Source organism: Emys orbicularis, chromosome 17 (assembly GCF_028017835.1).
Source record: "Emys orbicularis isolate rEmyOrb1 chromosome 17, rEmyOrb1.hap1, whole genome shotgun sequence".
Classification (NCBI taxonomy): Eukaryota; Metazoa; Chordata; order Testudines; family Emydidae; genus Emys; species Emys orbicularis.
The window spans coordinates 4,265,706-4,290,990 of record NC_088699.1 but is presented as its reverse complement, the minus strand read 5'-3'; the positions used below and the strand labels follow the sequence as shown (position 1 = coordinate 4,290,990).

The 25,285-nt window shown below is 36.8% G+C and overlaps 1 protein-coding gene across 1 annotated transcript; it reads right to left on the bottom strand.

The window, feature by feature from the left end:
* Window positions 1-656: 656 nt before the first annotated feature.
* On the bottom strand, window positions 657-23,323 carry TRPV3 (transient receptor potential cation channel subfamily V member 3). The gene is made up of 18 exons (XM_065418492.1): window positions 23,199-23,323; window positions 22,461-22,583; window positions 18,324-18,428; window positions 16,516-16,602; window positions 13,441-13,598; window positions 12,562-12,738; window positions 12,204-12,344; window positions 10,802-11,082; window positions 9,218-9,394; window positions 8,177-8,335; window positions 7,571-7,672; window positions 6,796-6,869; window positions 5,691-5,856; window positions 5,059-5,125; window positions 4,343-4,614; window positions 2,653-2,765; window positions 1,878-1,948; window positions 657-751 (listed from the first exon to the last, which is right to left on the bottom strand). Exons 1-18 carry the CDS (start codon window positions 23,321-23,323, stop codon window positions 657-659), a joined length of 2,493 nt encoding a protein of 830 aa, XP_065274564.1.
* Between the last annotated feature and the right edge of the window lie 1,962 nt (window positions 23,324-25,285).

Sequence of the window (25,285 nt, the reverse complement as noted above, 5' to 3'; positions counted from 1 at the left end):
GGACTGGACTAGATGACCTCTCAAGGTCCCTTCCAGACTGCTGAACTTGAATTAATATGCAAATTAGATACAATTAACTTAGGTTTAAACAGAGACTGGGAATGGTTGGGTCATTACACTAATTGAATCTATTTCCCCATGTTAAGTTCTCCTCACACCTTCTATGGGTCATCTTGATTATCACTTCAAAAAAAATTTTTCTCCTGCTGATGATAGCTCATCTCAATTGATTGGCCTCTTACAGTTGACAAGGCTACTTCCACCTTTTCATGTTCTCTGTATATATAAATATCTTCTTTCTGTGTGTTCCATTCTATGCATCCGATGAAGTGGGCTGTAGCCCACGAAAGCTTATGCTCAAATAAATTTGTTAGTCTCTAAGGTGCCACAAGTATTCCTGTTCTTTTTGCAGATACAGACTAACACAGCTGCTACTCTGAAATCTTCCAGTTCTATGATTCTCAAACAGAGCTAAATGCAATAGTCCCTTTTCCTTTGGCTTCTCTCTCTTGATATGTGGGTTGAAGTCATTGGATCATCAAAGAAAATTTGTTCCCTGACTGCTTTCAACTGTCCAGTATATAAATGTAGGATTTCAGTATCCACTGTTCATTTTCTTAACCTTCTTAAACAAACAAATATCAAGTACCATGTAACTAAACAGTGGTTTCTAGCAAATAGTCCATTTCATCAAATGTATCCAGGGTGTTTTTGCTATTACTTCTTGACGTATCTTGAATTCTGTTGTAACCTACAAAATAAAATAAAATAATCATATTTTAAAAACTTTGTATTTACATTATTTTTGCAATAATTTAATTTTGCATATATTCTTTTTACTTTTTAAAATGGAATATTTTATTTGTTAAAAACACATGCATTTATTTCATCAATAAATTGTAGATTAGTACCATAACTTGTATGAAACTGTTTTATCCCTGTCCCTTTGGCCATTATTGAGATTTTTTCCCCACCGAGTAATTATATATATTTCTAACCTTCATGTACTCACATAGCGAAGACTGGGGCCAATTGGCTAGAAGGTTAGCCAATAGTACCGAATCTAGGAATTTCCATACTAAAATTTCCAACTAATCTGGTATACTGCATTTGCTGTTGGTCTTTACCTGTTGCAAAATGTTCTAACCTCCTATGATAATGTATTTAAAGTGGCTGCAGAGTACATAGCAGGTTATTTAAAATAGCCTGTTTTTTCCTTTGTAACATACACTTGTCCTGCTAATCAAATCTTTGCAAAACGCCTAGAGCAAGATTGTCAAAGGTATTTTAGGCAATTAAATTAATTTCAACGGGAGTAAGGTACCTAACTTACTTATTAGAGTTTTTTTGTAAATCCTACTAGGTACCTATCTACATTTTTAGGCACCTGAATACCTTTGAAAATCTGGCCCCTACATATTTATGACCTGAATCCTGCAACTTGTTGTGAACAGGTGGATCCCTGAACCCACATGGAGCCTGCACAAAACAAATTGTAGGATCGGGATCTAAATTTCCATTTATAAAGCTGAATTGGGAGCATATTAAGTTTCCTACTTATTAGCTTTTAAGTCAACTTAAATTTGAAAGAAGACAGGCTTTCCATAAATCTGTGAGGAACAGGGAACCAGGCTTGGTGGAACTTTTTATTTTCCTTTGAAATTCACCTGCCCAAAATATTGATGTCAATACATCTTGTTTACTAAATTAATGTTTATTTATCTGGTATATATTTCTCATCTTAATATTGTTAGAATTTAGATTTTAGCAACATTCAAGTTTAAAGGTGTAAAATATATATTTAATCCCTAAAAAGAACAAAAAAAGCTTTAATACACTAGTATATTAATCTAAAGATATTTTTAAGTTAACAGTACCTGTTGGCCCTGGATCTTCATTAATAAATGAAACATGTGTTTTCCATTCAGTCCATTTCACTTCATTAATCCTGTTTATATTGTATATAAATTGTGTTATTAGCATGAATTATCTCCAGTTTCATAGCTACACTTCCTCTTTTATTTCTTAATTATTTCTTGGAATTGTCATGGTACATCATCAATACACATTTTACCAGTATGGAAAGTATCTATGTATTTTGCAGCATTATGCATTCTATTTAGCTGAGACTGTTTGCTCATTGAGCTACTTTATATTTTCATTCATTGCAAGCATACATTTGGAACATTTCAGATGTGAATATGTGTAATAAAATATTCTGGTACTATTTTGCAGTATGTTAATCATGTTAAAGAATAATCCACTGTAAATATAATTAGTTTTAAATTAACATTTATAAGAGATTACAACAAATTAACATTCACAGCAAATAGAGATTTAGTAAGCGTGTATTAAAATCAAGTGTGTATATGAGGAAATTCCCCTTTTTGCCTACAAAAAGATGAATATTGTATTTTTAAAACTATATATTCCTATCTCTTACTAGCAACTGTTCACTGTAGAATATCCCAAACTGGATTTTTGCACACAGTTACCAATTTTGATTCTGCTTACAAAAATCCACACAAAAGAAGCAGAAATATGATTTTATAGATTTAAATGAAAAATATTTTACAGTGGCTGTTATGAACAGACAACCCTGATGGTGCATTCAGAGCAGACTCATCAAACAGTGCTTGAGTGAAGTATTACCTTAAACATACTCTAGTGTCATTTTCAGCCACTTTACACAGTTCTCCCAACTGGAATTTTTTCTTCAGATATTTTGGTAACATTTTTTCAAATTCCAAAATGGTCCTGGCTCTCTGGTAATAATAAATAGTTAGCAATAGTATTGGAATGTTCTTAACCACATTCAAAATTAATATTTTCTGCTTCATATTACATATTTCACAACATTTTAAAATTATTTTAATTTTCAGAGTATGTTCCATTATTATATATTGTGCATCCACCAACAAATTTTATAGTGAACACTGACACCAACAGTAGTAAATATCATTTAATACAGAGTACAAATGGTGTTCACGTACCATTGGTAGGTACAAGCAGGAAGTCTAGAATTTCCCCAGTTACCCTCAGATCAGGGAGTTACTCCAAAATGGGAGTTCCTGGTCTGGAACCTGTGCTAGAATTTAAAATCCCTATCAGGGAGTGATGTAGGTAGAATCCAGACAGTCTACATAGGGCACTGAAGAACATGCACACCCCCATCCCTGCAGTGTGAATTTTGCAACTCTTAGGTTGGTTCTATCTCCAGTAGTAGCAGGACCAGAAAGAGAGGAAGCAACTTACCACTAGACCCTCCCAACAGTGGGACTAGGGGAGAAACAACTCAAGTCCTGTCTTTCTCCCTTTCAGTAACTTGGGACTCTGAAAATTATATGGGTGGCTCTGAATTAGAGTTTAAGCTAATGTAGTATACATGAAATCAAAGTAAATCTATATATTTTGTAGGTCCTAAAATAAAGGTGAGAGGAGACATTACCGGGACAAAGCCTAACATGGCTGGCACATCAAGAGTGAAAATCATGAGTTGAATGAGAGTGTATGGCATTAAAATCTGAACCATAAAAATATTATTAAACTTTTGTTTATAGATACTTATGCCAAATTACAAGATCAAATACTTCACACAGTTACACTAGTGTAAATGTTGAGTACTCTAATGATTTTTGTCCAACTTGTCCATATAGTATCTATCACTGTGGTTTCTAAGGCCTGGTCTACGCTGGGGGGGGGGGGGGGGGGGAGGGGAAATCGATCTAAGATACGCAACTTCAGCTACGAGAATAGGGTAGCTGAAGTCGACGTATCTTAGATCGACTTACCTCCCATCCTCACGGCGCGGGATCGATGGTCACGGCTCTCCCGTCGACTCAGCTGCCGCCTCTCGCCCTGGTGGAGTTCCGGAGTCGACGGGGAGCGCGTTTGGGGATCGATCACTACCCGCTGATTCGGCGGGTAGTGTGGACGTACCCTAAGTGATGTGACTTTAGTGGTGGTACTCCAAGTTTACACTGGTATAGCTCAGAGGTGAATTTGGCTTAGAGCATCTATAAGTAAGAACAAAACTGTGGCTGGTGAGGTTCCTGTCAAATATCTTAAATATCATCATCATGATCTGATATTTTCTGATTTCAGAGTGAAACTTTGTAAAAGTGTCTGGGTCTTGACCAAGCCAAAGAGTATTAAGGTCTATGGCAGGGGTAGTCAATAGGCGGACCAGCGCTCCAGACACTTTTGAATGGATCAGAAAATATTTTTTTTATTATTATCATTGTATTATTTTCTCTGGAGTCTGGACCTTGACAGAAAAACTTGGACCTTGACAAAAAATAGTTGATTACCCCTGGTCTATGGTTTAATATTGCAAACAAACCTGGAGTCTCCAAATGTGTTCACTTTCTTTAGAAATATTTTCCACTGTTTCTCCCATTAATGCAATCAGCATGTTCAGAAGGAGAACAAAAGTCAACAATACGTAAGTTATGAGAAGAAGAAGAAACAGCACAGGATATTTTGAATTCTGTTGGATCTCCAGATCTCCCAGTCCTATGGTAAGTTTAAAAAGCTCCATCAGAACGGCACCCAAACTGCTGTGTGAATGACATTTACTGTCATTGGGGCACGTCTCAATCAATGCAGCAAGAGCTAAATAAGAAGCAAATGAAAAATCCATTTTAGTTATCATAATATTTTACATTTATATAACATCTTTTATACCAAAGAATAATAAAGTGCAATATAAACTACAGAGAGACACAAATGCAGCAACTGTCCGGCAACACGCAGCAACAGAAGATGACAGTTTCGCAAAGGAAGTTAAGAATACCATATACAGTTGAAACTCATGGGCAGTTTAGCTAGACAAAATGTAATTATATTTATAGGTATTTAGCCAAAACACTAGATTTAAACACTCTTAAAAAATTGTTATGGATTTTTTAATAACCGCAACAAGCACTTGACATCAGCTTGAAAGAAGTAATGTTCTGACCGTCACAATGTTGTTCTTATTCATAATATTGAAAAAAAATTTTACTCACACAAAATATCAATGCTTTTCTCCAGTAATAGTCAATAAATTATACTTACCTACGCCAAATCCCAGCAAAAACACGATGTATACAACTAAAAATTTTATCACATCCTGTAAGATCACCTAAAAGTTAAAATGTTTATGATTAATACAATTTCAGTAAGTTCTCTTTACAGTTACATGTTTTGCAGTGATGAAGACGTGATACAATCGATACGAGATTGGTTAAATCTACTTATATTTTTAAAAGTGATCACATTAGCAAGTGGGACATTTTGAAAAGTTAGTTGGCCTGATTCTCCATGATTTGTCCTGTTGTCTTATGCATTAATGCGTGTTAAACACATTAATCAAGGGGTGAATGTAACTCTATGAAAAGAGTAAGCATTACACTGTCTGATTCAATTAAATATCATAACTCCATTAGCTGAAAAATACCATACAATTTAGAGATTTAAAAATAAATGTTGCATAATTTGAACAAATTAGCTAGTTACCACTATTAATTTTTTTAAATTACATAGTACATTCTAATGAAATAAAACATATCTTAAAGAGAAGAAACTGGAAATTTCAGTGTAGATTACTTATAATATAAGCAACATCTAAATTGCAGAATGTACATGAATTAGATAATGCAACTAGAGTAAATAGATAATATAACAAGAGTTAAAAATTATATACATGCCTTTTGGATCATGACACTATAAATTCCCATGGATTGGAAACCCCTGGTAAAGTACAGCATATTTGCCCATCCTAGTGCCATAGCCAAGACAAGACACACCAGGTGTTCTTTGTAGGAAAACAAGTACAAGAAGACAGAGAAGATCACAAGCACTGCTTGTATAAAACTGTTGAAAAAAAACAAATATTGTAAATACTCTTTTACACAGCACAGAAATGTACAAAATATAGTGGAATGCATGCATGCATGCATCCGACGAAGTGGGCATTCACCCACGAAAGCTTATGCTCCAATACATCTGTTAGTCTTAAAGGTGCCACAGGACTCTCTGTTGCTTTTTACAGATCCAGACTAACACGGCTACCCCTCTGATACTTGATTTCCTTATTTCAAGTTTCACTTCCAATTTCACTTTCCACCCTGTGTCCAAACTGTGCTTGTTGCAGCTAGGGAAAACTATAAAGGTAGCTCTATATCACTTTTTATTTTCCTCAGTCCTGGGGCCAGGCTAGCCCCCAGCGTAATTTAGAGCAACTTTAGGACTGTTCTAAATTACGCCTTGTGCCATGTCCCCCAAATGATCATTCCAGATTCAGGGATCACAGAAACGCAGCATCACTTTGACTGCACCCTCTTTCCCCAGTCATATCTCCTATGCCAGGAACAGGAGAGGGCAGTATAGGGCCAGCTATGCTGGCTCTAAGCCACTTAGGGATTCCTGTACACTGGGGGCATCCCTAACAGCTGGTTACGCCATTTTTTTGTTAACAGAGCAACACAGAAGATGGAATGGGTAATCAAAATCTGGCTAACTGACTTGTTTCTTTATAAACAAAATACAATTCTCTATTTTGCAGTGCTTACAAAGATAAAAATAGTTTGTATGTACCAATCCACAATAGTGTTACTGGTCAGTGAATGCCAGAAATATACCTGGTGTCTTACAGTAAAACTGCATATAAAATTATATTCTTACCTCTGACAACTGACAGTCTAAAATAACAAGTGAATAACAGTTAAAAGAATTCATTTTCTGTGAAGCAAGGAAATGTAACTGACAGAGAGCATGTTATTTCAGAAACAACAATTTATATGCCAGACTTACAATGCAAAGTGGAACCATGCATCTGACAGAATTGACTGAAGATCTGAGGGTCTTAGTAGAAAGATGGCTACACTCTGTGTAGACAGATATATATATATAAACAGATTAAAAATAGTAAAAATTAAAAGGTGAATAAAAATTCAAAACCAACTAGTCTACTAAAAACAGCTACAGCATCTAGAATTTCATTCTTTCTATATTGTTTGTGCCTCAAAAATGCTTTTCCAGATTTTTTTAAATGTGTCCTGATTTTCTGCTGTACTTAAAATAGTTTAACAGTTAACTTTACTAATAGATGTTACTAATAAATAACTTTAAATGTCTTACTGGGAAGTAAGTCAGATGTGCTTGTCCTTTCTGATATAGATCCTTATTCAATAATGTACTTAACATAGTACTTTAAGTACACGAGCAATCCTATTTACTTCATGACTTTAAAGTACATTGCTTAAGTATGTTTCTGAGTAAGAATTTAGTATGATCACCATATTTCAAATCCCATTTTGTTCCCAGTCTTTCAAAAAGGAAGGCCTCACATCAATTTCATATAATATCTTACAGTTATATTAGTATATATTTGGACCATCAAGAATGATTAACACATTTATGCACGAGTAGCAATTAGCCTAGTAATTGTACAATGCGAAACATTATGAAACATATAAGTTATAAAACATATAACTTATAAAATGATCAAAATTGTCAGAGTCTTTACAAATCCACAAAAGATCTCTATGCATACAATTATTTTATATTCATTCTGAAAGTGTCTCACCTCTTTTATGGCTAAAAATATTGCCGCTATCATAATAAGCACTTGTACCAGCAACTGCAACCATCCCATGTTACGTGTCAAAGCTAATGGGTAGGGCGGAGCCTGGAAAAGAGGGTTAGAAAAGAATAGTGGGAGTTTAAAGCTAGTTATTTGAAGGCACAATAAAGTAAAAGGTCCCAGACAAAGGACCCAGTCCTTATAGCCCTCTATGTGCAGAAATTCCACTGAATTCAATTAAGTGCTGTTCATTGAGGACTTGCAGGATCAACCTCAAAATGAAGTGAGATTATTTAAAATATATACTTATTCTTTCTCAATCATTAAAAATATAACTTTTAAAACAGAGGTTTTTTTGTTTCATAACTCAAATGAATTTCTCTTCTCTCCTTATTGTTCTGCTCCCTCCTCAAGTGATAAACCCATGGAGGGAAATTCTGGCCCTACTGAAGTCAATAGTAAAACTCTCATTCACTTCAATGGAGCAATGATTTCATCCTAGAATCTCCAGTTCTATTTTTTATTCACCAAACATGTTAAATCTGAGTTAGGGAATGTTACTGCATTTTGAACACAAAATTCTATGAGATTTTTAGTTGCTGCACATACCTCATCTCTTCGGGGTCTATAGTAGGAAACCAATGTTAATATTATGTTGTAGATGAAATAAAAACAACATGACATAAAGAACATGTGCCTTGCAAACTTTTTCCATTTCATTCGCAGTAGTGAATGCAGGGGCTCCAAAGTCAACATTTCATGGCGGTTCTGTAGAAAAAAAACAAAGAGAAAGCCAAATTTGTGACTTGTGAGAAAACTGGAGGTAGGACAAATAAAAAAATATCAACTACATATTTTAAACATTTCATTTTATGGTCTCTTCTTGTCAGTCTAGAAATACCACTTTGCTCAAGGACCCGTGCGACAGCTCCTCAGCTGGTGTCAATGGGTATAGTTCTACTGAATCCAGTGGAGCTACACCAGTTCACACCATGAAGATCTGCCCGAGATAATTATCTGCCAAATTTGATCTTGTTCTGTGGAAAATGTGATTGTGTTAAAATCCAAATGTTAACTTCTGTACCAGTCTCCTAACAAAGTATGTTTATTTTTCAGGAATTGCCACTTCAATAATTTGAATTTTAGCAACATGCCAAATTCTGCTTTTAAATAGTGAAAATTTCTTAATTATGCACTGCTTCTATGCATAAAACACCTATGTGTATAGTAAACTGACAGTTTACTGTTTATTATAGTATCCTTGCCTCCCAATAATATTTTCTTTTAAATAAAGGATATATATGATATAAATTGGTTATCTTAGAGATAAAATGCGGTGTGTTGAACCATTAGTCTAAGACCATTTTAGATGTCCCAAGAAGAAAACTTAAACTACAGTACAACAAACTAATGCCCCAAATGCAGGCCAAACTACCTCCCCAGTTCCTTCTTTGGGATCTGCACCCAGGTGCATTCCTAATGGGACATTGCATGAGCACAAGGGTTCATGCTAGTGGCTCCTGCTGAAAGACCGAGACCTAAAAGTTATATTTTTATTAGTTTTTCAAGTTCTCCAGATAATTTATAGCTTAAAAAAATAAGTGAATGTATTGCTGGAAAATATATTGACTTTAATGACAGGCAACTTACACCAATATTCGTGTTATAAACAATAATCTCCAGTAATGAGTTGTCTGCAGTCGTATCTAGTTCTGTCAGGTCATAAAGGGAAGACTGAACAGGACCATAAGCCCAATCTGTGAATTTTCTGGAAAGGCTTCTGTTTGGCTTGTCTTTTATTTCTCTACTGAGAATGTATTTCAGAATCTAAAACATTAATAGAATCACATGTAAGTAAATTAAGTCTTCTAAATGGAAGAAAGAGTGTGTGCACACTTACCAGAAATTTACTTTTTTACTAACACATTTGCCAAAATGGCACAATTAAATGTATTTTGTAATTCAATTAACCATTGGGTAATTGAGGGGAGGCATTACAGATAACCCATCCCTGGGAAATAAACAGGGCCGCCCAGAGGGGGAGGCAAGTGGGGCAATTTGCCCCGGGCCCCAGAGGGGCCCCCACGAGAATATAGTATTCTATAGTATTGCAACTTTTTTTTATGGAAGGGGCCCCCAAAATTGCTTTGCCCCAGGCCCTCTGAATCCTCTGGGCGACCCTGGAAATAAATACAGTTTTCTTTAATTGCCTTGAATTTTCTATTAGATCTGCAGTTTTTTCTAATGAAAGCATTCCACTGCATACTTTGGTATAACTTTTCTTTAACTGGTGACTTTCTAATTTATCCCTTGTTAATCATTAACCAGGTACTCCAAGCTTTTGCTTTCAGAGATCCAAATTCTACTTTTTGTTATAAGTCAGACTAATTCAATTTATTTCCTTAGAGTTACACCTGTGTAAGAGAGAATATCATGTAATTCAAAAATATTAATGTGTGCTATCAACAGCCCTTGATAGTATTAAAACCAAAAGAATTTTTAAAAATTACTGTTCACCATTTATGCTATGTTATTTGTTTAATTTTTTTATTTCAGCTCAGACCATGCAAACAGATTGTTTAGTTTCAGGTTATCATGTGCTAGTGCAGAACTCCAGTGCTTGAGTTGCAAATAATGCAGGGAAAAGTTTAAATTCAAACAAAACTGATTTTTAGTTTATATATCATTAAAGTATTTCTATTAATGGAAGTGTCATGATATTATAAGGTATGCTACGCCTTCGACTCTTTCACAATCTTTCTAGGAGTGTACCCTTCTTAGTGATAGTCTCTGGGTCTCCACTCCATATTGCTCAAGGGGGAATCCCACAATTCTGCTACTCTGAGATTGGGTCCATGGCTTCAACACCTGTTTCTCACCGTGTATGCTTCAGTAGGTCCAAATGAGCTTGTACTCCTGTTGGATAATTATCATCTTAGGAAGATATGCAATTATCAAGGGTGTGTAATATTGAATTTTTAAATAGTATTTGTATTTTGTAGTAATGGCATTGAGGAAAACCTGTGAGAATCTGTCAGGCTGAAACAACAGAAATAATGGAGCAGTGGTTTACAGTAAATAATCTTACTCAACCAACTACCACTAATTTACAATACAAGATAACCACCATGGTGGAGTGCAAATTTGTGCACCTATGGTTTAAGTACATGTAGGCAACCTAGACTCTGTCTCTCTATTTCATTTCTTTTGTAGGCTATTACAATAGAGCCTTACCTCTAACTTTCCACTTTTTGCAGCTAGTTGCAATGGAGTTAAACCATCTTTATTCTTCATTGTCTCTAAAGTTCTGCTCTTACTTTTCAATAGAATCATATCATACATTCTGATTACAAAGTCATTTTGTGTTTTAAAATCCTCTGCTACAGTGACTAATGCATGCAGTATATTGTTTCCTCGGGAATCTTGTGAGGTAATATCAGTCCTCCTATTGTCCATCAGCAGTTGAACTATATCTGGTTGATTAGTACATGCAGCTAATGCCAGTGGAGTTTCACCTAAGAAAATACAATGCACAATAACTATTAATTTTCAAATATTATGAGTATCAGAAATGTATTCGAATGATTATTTTGACATTTTTATGAGATTAAAACAGGTTTACAAATTAAGGATAAGGTTGATTACATTACATTGTTTTAGAAAAAAACTTAATTTACATGAAATTGTTATTTGAGGAAAAGTTACAATTACACAATAATACACTTTATTGACAATTTCAGTCTTTACAAACAATTACCTTTCAACTATTTCTGAATATTTGTAATTTACTGTACTGTGGAAAATTGCTTTCTATTTACTATGTTGCAATTTGTAATACAATTGCTACTGCATGTTACATTTCCCAATATTTGATATGTTATTTCAGCACTTACACTAAATGCCCAATTAAACAAGATAAATATACACACTTTCTTGTCTTTATGTGATATGTATAGATTTATGGAGAAGAATATTTTAGCCTGCACTCTGTTTAGCCACTAGCTGTACTTTGTGTAAGTAATTCATCAAATTCTCTCTTCTCTCATGCAAGTATTCATTCTGGAAGTATGAAGAGTAATTAGTCCTTCAGTATTCTGAATTGCAGTTTTGCTGGAACTGTGAGTTTGGATTGTTGGTTTGTTTGTTTTTCAGTTAGGTGGGGTTTCTTAGTTAGAGTGGCAATTGAAATGGGAAAGAACTCCCATTGACTTCAGTGGGCTTTTGGTCTAGTTTTGTATGTACAATAGATGTAGTTTGGGTTATTACCGACCTATCTGCTTATGTTGTGTGCATCACTGTGGAATCTGAGCATCTTATGAGTAATAATGTCAATCTTGCTTTTTTTCCTTCTGAACCTGTAGAAGAAATAACTTGATTAATTGGTAATTTGTTTTGTTTGTGTGTGGGTGAAAGAAACTGGGTGTTTTGGGTACGAGAAACTTATTGAGGTAGAGCAAAGCTTATGAAATGAGTTTTGCATTTAGTTCTGAAAATGATAAAGCCCATGGCCATTTTTATATCTTGTGCGAGTTTGAAAGACCTATCTTCTGCACTCCTGAACCTCCCCTACTGCCTGATCGTTTCATTGTTCTAGCATCCCAACCCAATTTTTCCATGGAGATCACATTTCACTTACCGAAATAAAATCCCTCATGCTTGTGTTTGGGGTTAAAGAACACACCCTGTGAATGGGCATTGACATCTGCTCCTTTTTCTATGAGCGTCTGAGCAATATCGTATTGTCTTCTTTCAATAGCAATATTTAGAGCTGTCTGGCCTGCAACAACATAGACACGAATCTTTAGAGTATAAAGTCCAGTTTTTGTATCTTGTACAGTGCTGAGCTCAGTGATGATGCATAACAAATAGCAATAATAATTAATAGTAATAAACAATCATTTTAATTGTCTTTAGAATGTTTCAATATAAAATATATGTTGTGGCATTAAAATACATGCAAAAATACACTCTAAATGGCTACTGAATGGAAATACCTTTGTACGCTTCTTCTGTGTACTTTGCGTTGATAAGCCTTTCCAAAAAACTATTTTCTTCTCCAAAGGAGAGCAGCATTTTCACTATTTCATTTGTGTTCTGGTTGATGTTCAAAAGGGCTTTCATCAGACAGGTTTTACCAGTATCTGAATCTGTTAATTTTTTCATCAGATAATCTACAAAAGTGAATTTTATGATTGAATTACAGGTGGTTTTATTATGTCTTAAGGGGAATAGGAAGAATTCCAACCTCATGTTATTGGGAAACACATGCATATAGACTATTCCCCAAACTACTCTACATCTATTCACGCTATTAATTTTAACTTTATATTCCATACATACTTAGTGAAAGGACATATGTATTCATGAACAAACAACCCCACTAGATGGATATATACATTACTGACATACTACAATTCTGCCAAAGCATAACAAACCCTGAAGTCCTTAGTCCTTATTCAGTCAGAACTCTCACTGGCTGAGCTGGGTTGAGAATGCAGAAGTTCCTAACTCCCAGCTCTGTGTTCATTCCTCAAGATCACATGCATCTCAGTTCAGCAAGAAGGGGGAAAAGAAGCTGGCTATATTCAATTAGCTTCTTTTGCAGCATTCAGTCATATCCACCCTGAAAAGGTACAAATATTCATGCTGGTGTGCTGTGCCCTCAGAAATCACCTTCAAGGTTGCTTCAATTGTTTGCCAGTAGGTGGCTTATCGGGGGCCTGACCTGACTACTATATTAATGCTAACCATGATAGTCACCAAATGCCAGCTTGGGATGCAGAGCTTAGTTGCTCATGTATAAAACCATTACTCAATTCTCTACCACATATATGGTACAAAATGAGGGACTGTGGATACTCTATACAGCTTACCTTGCACAGTCATGTTTCTACATGCATTTGACCTTTCCTTCACTTCCACAAGCAGACATTGTAATTCTTCTATATTCCCCTCAGATACTGCCCTAAACATATACTTCTTCAGCTTTTTTCGGGCATTGTTCTGGTGATCTCCTTGCAACATGTTTGTACTGAATTAACAAAAACAAACAACCAAAAAATCATAATTCTTGGTTAAATTTAGCTAATATTAATGTGTTTAATTTCATTTCCATCATTTCTTTTTTATTTAGAAAAATAAATGTAATTACGTACCACAGGTTAACAAATCATCAATACAAAAGAATGTTTGTGTGTACCACAGGTTAACATGTCATCATTACAAAAGAATGTTTGTGTATTCCTCCAAAAATAGTTACAAATAATTTATTTGGTGAGAAATGGCTATTAAAGCAAATTTTAACTTAATGAAGGATATACTTAATCTTTTACAAGTGATTTTTTTTGTTATTCTCGTGTAATGAGAATAAAATTCAGCCCTTCGCACTCAAAGCTGAAGTAATTGGCTTTCTGGGGAGCACTCAGAAGGGACAAAGAGTGGAATTCAAATCCTACAACAAAGGGGAGACTACAGGGCAGTGGTGCACCCTTTTCCACAACTGTTGTTCCAGCTGAGAAGGTAGAATATAGGGGCTGTTGCCTCTTTGCAACCCCTATGCAGGGGTATTGGGCTACTGAATCCATGTAAGTGCAGATCCAATAGCCTCTCCCTGGCCCATCTCCAACAACCGCCACAGTAATAAGTGAATTCAGAGTCCTCCCTACACCACCACTCCACTTGCACCCATCTTCACTGTACACAAAGTACTTGCTCTGCTGTTGAGATGGTGGAAGGAAATTTCATCAGTTTTCAGAATATTTGCTGAACATTTTATTACAAAATTGATATGGTTTGATGATATTCTATATCAATGAGAAAAGACATTTCCGCTAGCATTGTGACTCTATTCATGCTAATTTCATCTGTGTTCAGTTCTGCCATCCTGAATGAGCATATCTCAGACCATGAACTGTTTCCACCAGTATGCACTCCAATGTGGCTGAGATTTGGATGAATCACTTGGTGGGTCCTTCTATTTTGCAGATTATGACAAAATTCTGTCACAGAATATTGGATTTATCTGAACACTGTTCCAAGATTGTCCAAGCAATCTCCAAGAATATAGTACCAAATTCAGTATATAAAATCCCTGAAGTCCTGCTTTTACTGATTAATCTTGTACCTAGTAATTAAAGTGAGAGGAAACTCATAGGATTTCTTTCAATATCTAGTGCACAAAGTCTATTTTAAAATAATAATAACTTACATTTATATAGTGTCTTTCATCCCGAAGGATCCCAAAGCCTTTTACAAACTATATGTACAGGAATCACTTCACCCACCACTGAAATGCAGCTGCCTGTGGGGTGGAACGTGGCAGCTGTTTAACAGCGCGCAACAATACTATACAACAATTTAGGATAGGAAGTAGTAAGGAATGCCATATCCATTTGCAAGTGCAGTGGGAATTTAAGTAAGCAGGATACATTAGTTAACCAAATTAGAATTTGGCCAACTCTGTGGCTAATACACCTCTACCTCAATATAACGCTACCCGATATAACACAAATTCGGCTATAACGCAGTAAAGCAGTGCTCCGGGGGGGGCGAGGCTGCGCACTCCGGTGGATCAAAGCAAGTTCAATATAACGCGGTTTCACCTATAACGCGGTAAGATTTTTTGGCTCCCGAGGACAGCATTATATCGAGGTAGAGGTGTATTTATATTCTGCAAAAAGCAACATGGGAACTTTAGTGACCAAAGTTAGGGTTTCAGGTTTAGACAGCACATCCAACAGCACAAAGGTTCCTAACGCCACTCTGGAGGATCAGTGCCACCTACTGAATCACCAACACTGCTCTTCTTTCAGCGACCCTGGGGTATTCTTGGAGGTTTCCTGTTCCAGAGCTAACTAAGCCTATCCCTACCAAATGAGGTTTTCCAAAATCAGCTCAGAAATTATACGTAGTTATTCTTTAGAAGTTAAATAATATTATGTTGTGTTTGTTCCATCCTCCCATCCATCTCTCTCTCTCTCTCCCTCGGTCTCTTAGGATGGCTGAACTGAAGGGCAAATGCCACTCACCTGCATCAACTGGGTGGGGGAAATTGATGGGGCTGATGGTGAAAGGGGGACAGTCCCAGTAGCAAGGAAGGGAGGCACTTGCCAAGGGACAATAGGTAGCGCCTCTCATGGGAGTGTCTGGCACCCATTGGCCAGCTGGGGGAGAGGGGTGCTGATTGGACAGCATTCCCCAGCTCCCAGGATTTAGCCCAGTGCAAGGGCCATGTGAAGCCTCTTTCAGCTCCATTCCAGCACCCCACCCTACCCACCTGAACTAGGACTGGGAATCCAGCCTGACAGATGCTATGGGTCTAGCCAATCACCTGTTTAGGGGGTCGGGAAGGAATTTTTTCTCCCATTGGCCAACTGGGACCAATTAAATGACCGATATAGGAGAGTAAGGGTATTGGTGGGTAGTATCCCTCCCTTGTGTTAAAAGTTTAATAAAAGTGGTGGCCTGCTGCTTACATCCATGTGTGTGTCTATCCTTATTTTGCTGCTTGTGTCCACATCAATATCTTCCACCCAAATTAATAGTTTTCTATGTAGATGACATCTTAAAGTAGTTTGCTTTTAAGAAAAGGACTCTAAAATGAAAAGCGTTCAGTTACCAACAAATAGTAGTGGTATTTGAGCACTGGACTTGCTCACTGCTCAATGTGTATGGCATTTAGGTGCAGCATTTTCTTCAGTGAACTAGGAATCAGCAATTTTATAGGCTCTGGCTTTCTCTGATCTCAGATATTTAATATGAGGATGCATGATATACACTTTCTAAAGAATTTATTTATTGGTGATAAAGCTCAAATGTATAAATCAATATCCCCTGAAGTCTTATGGGCTCATTTTTAAACCACGACAAGGAAAAATCAGTAAATCCACTCTGTCATACACTTAATCCATAGAAAACGCACTACAGAAATACATTAGGTCTCCACTTACCAATAACTGTCTACGTTTGTGGCATACTCAGTAATATCATCCTGAAGAGATTGTGGGGAATCCATATCTTCCCCATTTCCAGATGCACTGTAGAAAATACAGAAAAGGTTGAGTGCTTAAATAGGAGGACATCTTGGCAAACTGCGCTAAGACTCATTCGATAATGGGAGGCAATATTAACAAAAGAGCTGAAATTAATTTAATTTGACAATGTGTTTTTTAATACCATCATTTAACTCACGGTGTGTGTTTTAAAATATAGGCCAAAAATGAAAAGACATTCAGGATTTTATCATGTTAACGAGTTTCATATTTGAAACCCTTCTTTGTGTTTTTCCATGTTATTTCACTCAGGCTTCTACTATTGTATTTTTCATTTTCACACTGTTTTTAATCACATCACTCTTGATGCTACATTGTAAAGCTTACACTCTTCTTTTTTCCAATGTGTTCATTATTAATTTGACATCTTCCACAAGACAAATATTGAAATGGCTACTGTGAGGAGGGTGCACGCGCACACACACACACAAACTGAAATACATAAAGATTTACTATGCAGTATTCTGTGGCGGTCGCTCATTCAGTCCTTACTGCTGACTTTGGTCGAAGCTTTGCCTATAAGCAGTTCAAGACCAGGGGCTAAATATGTGTTTGCACAATAAAACAATTGCTGCAATGGAGTTTATATTTAGTAAATACTGTACATCCTTTCCAGATTTTCTCAGTGTTGGGTCTGACTTAAAGGACCACTGGCAATTACTTTTTCATAGGCTGGGTTTCTTTTTAACTTGCTTTTGTAACAAATTGAATGCTGATGGAACATCCCAACCTAAAAACTCAGAAGACTGAAATCTGCTATTTATCTACAAAATGGATACATAGACAATAGTGTGAGGCTTCCCACACTACCCTACAAATGTTCCTCTGCCCTAACCTAGAGGGACCACCCTTAAAATAAAGATGGTGTTTCGGATTCTATTCCAATTCAGTCTGATCTCTCTGCTGAAAAAAACAAGGAATATAATTATGATGATTTTTTATTTATTTTTTGTTGGTGATTTGGGCTCCAGTCCTTTGGGAACTAAAACAAGCTCGTCAACTAATTCCATATAAACAACCAAATAGTCATTGGAAAAAAACAATTGGTCTTTATTAACCTGGCTTTGATTTGATTTATATTTTGCCATCCAGCCTCCCTTTTCATAATTTTAAATTTGTCCCATAATACAAATAACCACTGAAAATCTTGAAAATAGAATGGTTCTTTCTGCACTCATTTTTCTTATATATGTGTCATAAATGTCTTTTTTTCAATTTCCTGGACACAAACAGTCATGTCTCTCTTTTGTTTGAAACATTTTTGGCTATCACTAATACAGATGATGGCAGAAACGATCTAATAGGGATTTTTGTTTACTTGTGCTCCCTCTGCTGGTTCTGCGGCAAGTCTCGGGTTACCATAGGCCCGACACAACCAAGTAAACAGTGGGGTTTTTCCCCCTCTTAATTAGAAACAAGGTGCTAAAAAGAAAAAATCATTCAGACTTCAGGGGACTATATCAATTTTAAGACTGGTCAAATTTTGGGCCTAAACTATTTAGCTGTGGCCCTTTTAAAATAATGACAGAAGTGTGAAAATTCAGGATTAAGGCAGTCACTGCAAGGAAAATGCTGGCCCACTGAAGTCAATGGGAATTTTGCCCTTGAGGCAACCAAAACGAGAGGCCACTTGTCGTCTATGCAGAACTTTCGAGCAGTTGTATGTTTGCAATGTGGTTAAGGAATATACCGTATATTATACATACCATGGGCGAATATTTGAATCCATGGGTTTTGAAAATACAGGAGGAGATGTCTGTCTTGGAGATGAATTGCTTTCAAAGCCTTCAATTTCAAAGAAAAACTGTGAACTGTTGAATACATTGTGTTAAAAGTTTATTAGTGGAAAAGCAAGTCAAAATGTAACATAAACATAACACAAACAAACTGTGCACATGCCCAGCTAGGACCTTCTTTAGGTACAGGTGATATGTTGCGTGGCATCACATCTGATGAGGTGCTGAAATGGTGTTTACCCTTTTTTGGTAATGGAAGATCCCTACCCCTACACATGTTGCCAACCAAACATTTTTAATCCTTTGTGTTGGCAGACAAGGCAAAAGATTCTGAGATGTCTTTGGGAGACAGGGCCCCAAATCCAGGCACCACTGCAACCTAGAGACAACTTTGTATCTGGGTTTCGTGAACTCCACAAAATGTTACTGTAACTCCAAAGAATACACACACATAAAATGCACACACATGCACACTCTAATCTGCTCACTGCAGCCTTTGCATTGTAGCCATCATCATTCCATCCAAGAAGAACTGGGTAGGAATCTCGCCTCAACCCACTGACACTGATGAATACTTAATTCATAGATTCATAGATTCATAGATTCTAGGACTGGAAGGGACCTCGAGAGGTCATCGAGTCCAGTCCCCTGCCCGCATGGCAGGACCAAATACTGTCTAGACCATCCCTGATAGACATTTATCTAACCTACTAATGAACCAGAAAGGTTGAGAGATCACATATGAAATAACACAAGGCCTTTCCACCATCTAGGACTGAAATGTGCTACCTCAGAGTATGAGCTTTTACTATGTTTAGCTAGTGCATTGCGGTTTATAGACAGAGGAGTGGAAAAGATAAATGAAATGCTGAACAACATAAATAAATAAATATAATTAATGGAGATATCCCATCTCCTAGAACTGGAAGGGACCTTGAAAGGTCATCGAGTCCAGCCCCCTGCCTTCACTAGCAGGACCAAGTACTGATTTTGCCCCAGATCCCCAAGTGGCCCCCTCAAGGATTGAACTCACAACCCTGGGTTTAGCAGGCCAATGCTCAAACCACTGAGCTATCCCTCCCCCATAGCATAAGGGTTCATGAGGAACTCTGATGACCAGCTTTTTAAAAGCATGGAGAGTTGGTAGGGAGAAGCAAATGGTTGGTGTTGCTAGGTGCCATTCAAACAGCTGTCACATTTTACCTATGATGGCTGAATTTAATTGGTGGGTGAAATGACTTCTATATGGGTTATAGTTTGTAAATTGTTTTTCTAAATTTCTAAAATGCTTTGAGAGTCACCCTGAAAAATATTCTGGTTCACATAATATGTGACATACTCAGTAGGGTACTAATTATTTCTCCTTTTTTCTAATTCCCCTCGCAAAATATTCAGATGCAGTTGAAGCAAGCACCCTAGTGTCAATTTACAGAATGCTGCTGCTTAGCAACCAGTGGATGTATGTCAAAAATAGTGTGATGTAATATCATCCCTGGTTAACATAGTTTCCATCTTTGGAGGAGGAAAGTGTTAATACACTGCATGTGGTATTTTAAACTTAAATGACCTTTTAACATTTTGTATGTGCATGCGAGCATATTCCCACAACGCAAAGATTAAAATACCCATTATATTTAACAGGAATGTGTATCTGAAGTTATATTGAGGATAAGTGTTGTTCATAGCACAGGAGTACCTAGACTGAAACAGGGCCCTATTTTGCCATTACTTACACACCATGGATCAGATTCTCAGCTGGTGTAAATCACCATAACTCCATTGAAATCTGACCTTGGCACAGCAGCTGACAAAGGGTGGAAGAAAGGTGGCTTTATGCCACTCTTCTGTGCCCCCTGTCCTGGGATATCTTGGGGCTGCCCTGACTGGCAACCAACTGTGTATGGCCTCAATGAACCTTGAGGGCAGAAAGGAATGCCCAACTCACATGGCACTCTGGCGCTGTCCATGACACAGCCCCTGCATTGGGTGGGAGGACTGGGAGCTCCTTCAAGGGCTGACTACGTTAGCTCAACACCAGGAGAGAACTGCCCTGTGTTGGGGGAATTCCCCAGGGCAGGATCTGCTATCTTCACCGCTCCTTTACGTCAATATACCTGGCACAAACGAGCCACAAGGCTGTAATGAATTGGGTCACATGTATCTTGGAGGTTGGCATAACGTGCAGGCCTGAAGCCTTTTCTCTGTTCTATGGGGGAAATGGCATCTCTGGGACATACCATGAGTAAAAAAATGAGTGCCAACAAATACCTATGTGCTTACATATTCAAACCACGCCACAGGAAACACTAGCCATGAAAGCAACCTAGTCATACTCAAACATCATTGCAGCACTCCTCCCAGTCCACACGTAGATCTTCCTGTATTTAATGACATGCCTCATTGAGTCAAAGGAGGTAGAAATTAATTGTACTTTTTACAATATATGTTGCCAAAATAAAGTATAAGAGAATGAGACATGTTGCTTAGGTGAGAGTGAAATTACCTCTGAGCTTGCCAGTGATGGTATACTCAAGGACTGAAATGTTTAAAAGCATTAGATATATACCAGTACAGAAACATATAATTAAACGGAGTATGTTAATGTTTGTAATTAAAACTCATGTGATCTTTTTTCTTATATAGCAGGAATGTTTGGTGCCACACCCTAGCTCTAACGTAAGATGGGAGAGCCCGCCCATCCTAATGGTTATTAACTACAGATGCCAAAAGCCTGAATCTGGTAAATGAACTTAAGTAACTTATGATTAATGGCCACACCTATTTGCTGTAACTTGCCAGTCTTCTGCAAATTTGCTTCTATTTGAAACATTAGGTGTATATATTGTGACCAATTCAGACATCCTTCCTGTTGCCCACATTGCACTACAAACACTTTGATTCAAATTTAGGTTTATGTAGGACTACCCTTGTACTTTGGAAGGCCAATGATGCCAGACGAAGGGGAGGTGGAAAAAGAAAATCAACTGGTGTTATTTCCCCATTTGGATTTAATGACAGAGGGAGAAGTCAGGCCAGCCCATGAGTTTTCAGATTGTGACAGCTGCTTGCATCACTTCTGCTTAAGGTGATCACTCAGATGATTAACAAAATTATCATGGATGCTAAAGCAATATTAAATTCTCTTGGAGCCTAAGGCCTTTCTGATTGGGCTATATTTTGTGTTGTACAGTCAACAAAATAAAAGGAAACAGTTGTAGGGTCAAAGTTTACAAGCCAAATTCATCCCTATCTTGCAGTAACTTCAGTGACTTTGGTGGCATTACATCAAGGATGAATACAACCACTTGTATTGTATTTCTCCATTCATAACAGACAAAATATTTAATCAGAATATTAATTAACTGGTATAAAATATGCATAAAAATAAACATGGGTGATATGGGTTATTAAGCATGAAAAATAGAGTGAATTGAACATTTTACTGAAAATCTCCACGTATGAAGATTTTTCTGGGTATTTCTCACACCATATGCTACATCCCCTACCACTCCCTGTCTCCTTCCGCTTTTGACTTCACACCTTCTTGTATCAATCCGTATGTCCCTATACTTGAGAGAACCTCTCATTTCTTTTCTGCCAACACTGCTCTTCTTTAAATGCTTCCTTAAAACCCAGCTTTTCCCTAAATGATCTCATTAGAAACGATCTCTAAACCTTCCCATATTTGAACTGTTGATCTTTGTGAGGCCCCGATCCTGCAAGCTCATACATGTGGGCTGTCCCCAGTGCCTGCAGAGAGCGAGCCTCATTGACATGAGGCATGAGCTTCCCAGATAGGGAGCCTGAGACTGTAATCTCTTCAGAGCAAGCACTATGTCTTTGTCCACATTTCCTAAAGCACTGTATACATTTATAGAGCTATATAAATGCTTATTGTTATTAATATCATAAGTACATCAGTTCCTTTTTCAACATACACTACGTTCATCACAACTCTCTCATTCATACATTACATGTGTGCTGTTAGCAATTATTTCAATCTTAGTATCTATTGTATAAAGATAATAAAAGGATTTACAAATAGCACCAATCTGCCATTTCTAATAAATTGTCTAAGGCTGGTCTTGTGAAGGTATTGTGTTCTACCTTTTCCTTGTGGGAGCGTTTTCAGATGGCTTTTTCTCCTGGTGGTTTGTAGTGGGAGGACCTGATGTATTTGTTCTCTTGCCCATGAGTGGAATATTCTCTTTGTTATCTTTAATCATGTTTCTGTAATAGATAGATTCATAGTTATTTAATTTCATTTGAACACATCACATGATCAGATTGTGTGCATAAGGAGTAGAAATAGTCAAACACAAATCTTAATATTTTTCAAGGTTCTTCCTTTGCAAAAGATGTACTATTTAATATATTGGGGATTGAGATTTCAAGTTTGGGGTATCTTTGATTAAAATAGGTTTCAACGTGAGCAGCATCAAGGATGACATGACACCACAAGTCCAGGAAAAGTTCAGATTCAGGTATATTCTCAGTTCCTAATTGAAGGGATCCCATCCATTTATATGGCAATAGATATTATTTCAAGTATCAGAAGGAACAGAGTAACTTTTATAAGCAATACTGAGGGGTTTGCAGCCTGCTATTAATGTAAAAGTCTATTTATACTTTAACCTAGATAACTTTAGAAAACCAATATGTTCCAGTAGTCAAGCAATATTAAATCTGTTAGGTCCAAATATAGGAAGGTTGGTGCCAGACACTAAAGGTGCTGAAGTTAGATGAAAGCAGAAATTCTGCAAAGTGTTGGATCAGCAGAAGCAAGGTCTGAGTAGACAATACTAACACCAGGGGCAGAGCTCAATGAAAAATTAAGCCTTTTACCTGGACTTCCAGGGACTCCTGAGTTCTGGTGCCACTCCCATAAAACTAGTACAGAGAGAAGAAGAAGAAGAAGAAAAGTTATGACCTTGTAATACATGAATAATGGTCATCACCATATGAAGCATAAGGACTTTGGTGCTTGCATCTGCCCATCAACATTCAGAACATTAATTTCATAAGAAGTAATTTCTATTTGTCGTCATTGTTCTAGGTTCTAGGTTACCACTTACAATCACTAAGGATAATTTCAAATTAAGAAGTTAATTGTAGCATCTTTTAAGATATACTTTTATTATAAATAGAAATAGAAAGTTAAATGATGTGACAGAGTAGTTTCTCCAGGAAAATGGTGAAAGCACCCTGGTACTCAAGAAGAATGTACTGTAGGGGAAATTGACTGGCAGAAGATGGACAAGATGAGCTACAAATAATAGTTATTTTTCATCTCAAATTTCCATGGTTCTGGTGAACCTAAAGAAGATCTCTTCTACCCAACTTTTGGCCTCAACTCTCCCTGACTAGATAGGAGTACAGGTGGATTTTACATTCTTGGGAGTGCATTCCTTCAGTGTTGTGATTCCTGTAATATGGGAATAACAAAATGAGATTGTAGAGAGTGCATGAAAACCAAAGATGGCTGGAGTGATAAACAAGTGAACATGTGGCATGCATGAATAGATGGGTGAAGAATCAATGTGGTAAATATGCATTTGTGTGTGGAAATATTATCATTCAGCATGTATAGGGAATAGATAAGTTGCAAATGCTAACACCTGTGAATGAACTCTTTTTGCTGTTTCTTTTGTCTTTAGATGGAGTGTAAAAGAACTCAGAAATGCTCAGTAGTCTGGGTTTAAAACACTCAAACAGAAATAAAATATTATTGTATATTCTGTTTTTGTTATATATGTTTACAGGAAGAATATGTAGTCAAACAAATGCAACTCAAAAAAACCAACACTTGGATAAGTATCATAAATAAAATCATACCTGCATAGAAATCATTCATAAATAGAAATAGCAGCATTACTCTCTCAATATTTCTGTTATATAAACATACTATCCTCTATGGTACTAAAGGTGCGTAGGAATAGAACTTAGAGCTCAGAGAACTTAGATGAGGGGGAAAATAGGCCATTGTCCATCACCTTGCAAATGTAGTACATACAGTAGTCCTCAGATACATGATTTATCAGTTATTAAACTGATACATTTGATCTTAACCCAGCCAAGAACAAATGATTACTGTTCTTGTCTAGTTCATAAATAATATTGTTATGTATCTATTCTGTAGTGCCATAAGAATACAGAGTGAATTATGAATTTATGAATGCATAAAATACATGATCTCTATCCTGTGGAGGAGACAAATATGATACATGGAATAAATAAATCAAACACAATTTAGTGAAAGGATAGATATGGAGATTAGCATTAGAAAGCTTCATAAAAGAAATGGGTTTTAAGGAAGAACTTGAAGTAAAAAGAGGAGAGCTGCTAGTAGACAAAGAAGTGGGAGAGTGTTCCAAGCATAGAGACCAGCATGAAAGGTGATGTTAAATTGAGAGTGGAAGAAGCACACAAAGAGAGCAGTTACAGAAGCAAGACTAAGAGTAGGAGGAAATAAGAGTATAGGCAAAGCTCTGTAGAGCTGGTTGGAACATTTTTGACAGACTTTTTTTCATCATATTATGTTGTTTTATCGAAGCCAAAATGTTTCACAGAGATGTATTGGTTCTGATGAAGTTTTAGATGGGAAGGTTTCCGAGGTCCAGGGAAGACTCTCAGATCACTTCAAGAAGGAGAGAGAAACAAAATAAAAAAGCTTAGGTTTTCAATCCAAAAACAGATTGTTTCAACGCAATGCTGTTTCACAAAAATGTTTGAAAGGTTTTGGTTTTGTTCCAGTGAGGCATGAAACAGAGGGGGAACAGAGGGCGAATGATGTTGTCAGAATGTCCATTTACCAATGGACTTCTGTATAGATTGGAGTGATGAGAGGCAAGATGCAAGGAGGTAGTTACAGTTGGTGAGGTGAAAGACGACCAAGGCATAGACCTACAGAGGAAAGGACAGATTTTAACTGC

Coding starts and splice junctions, on each gene's coding strand:
- TRPV3 (XM_065418492.1), bottom strand. CDS start 23,323: ATGCTTCATATGGTGATGACCATTATTCATGTATTACAAGGTCATAAC. Junction 2,766..4,342: donor AACACATTTGGAGACTCCAG/GTTTGTTTGCAA, acceptor TATTATTACCAG/AGAGCCAGGACCATTTTGGA. Junction 1,949..2,652: donor GACACTAGAGTATGTTTAAG/GTAATACTTCAC, acceptor CAATATAAACAG/GATTAATGAAGTGAAATGGA.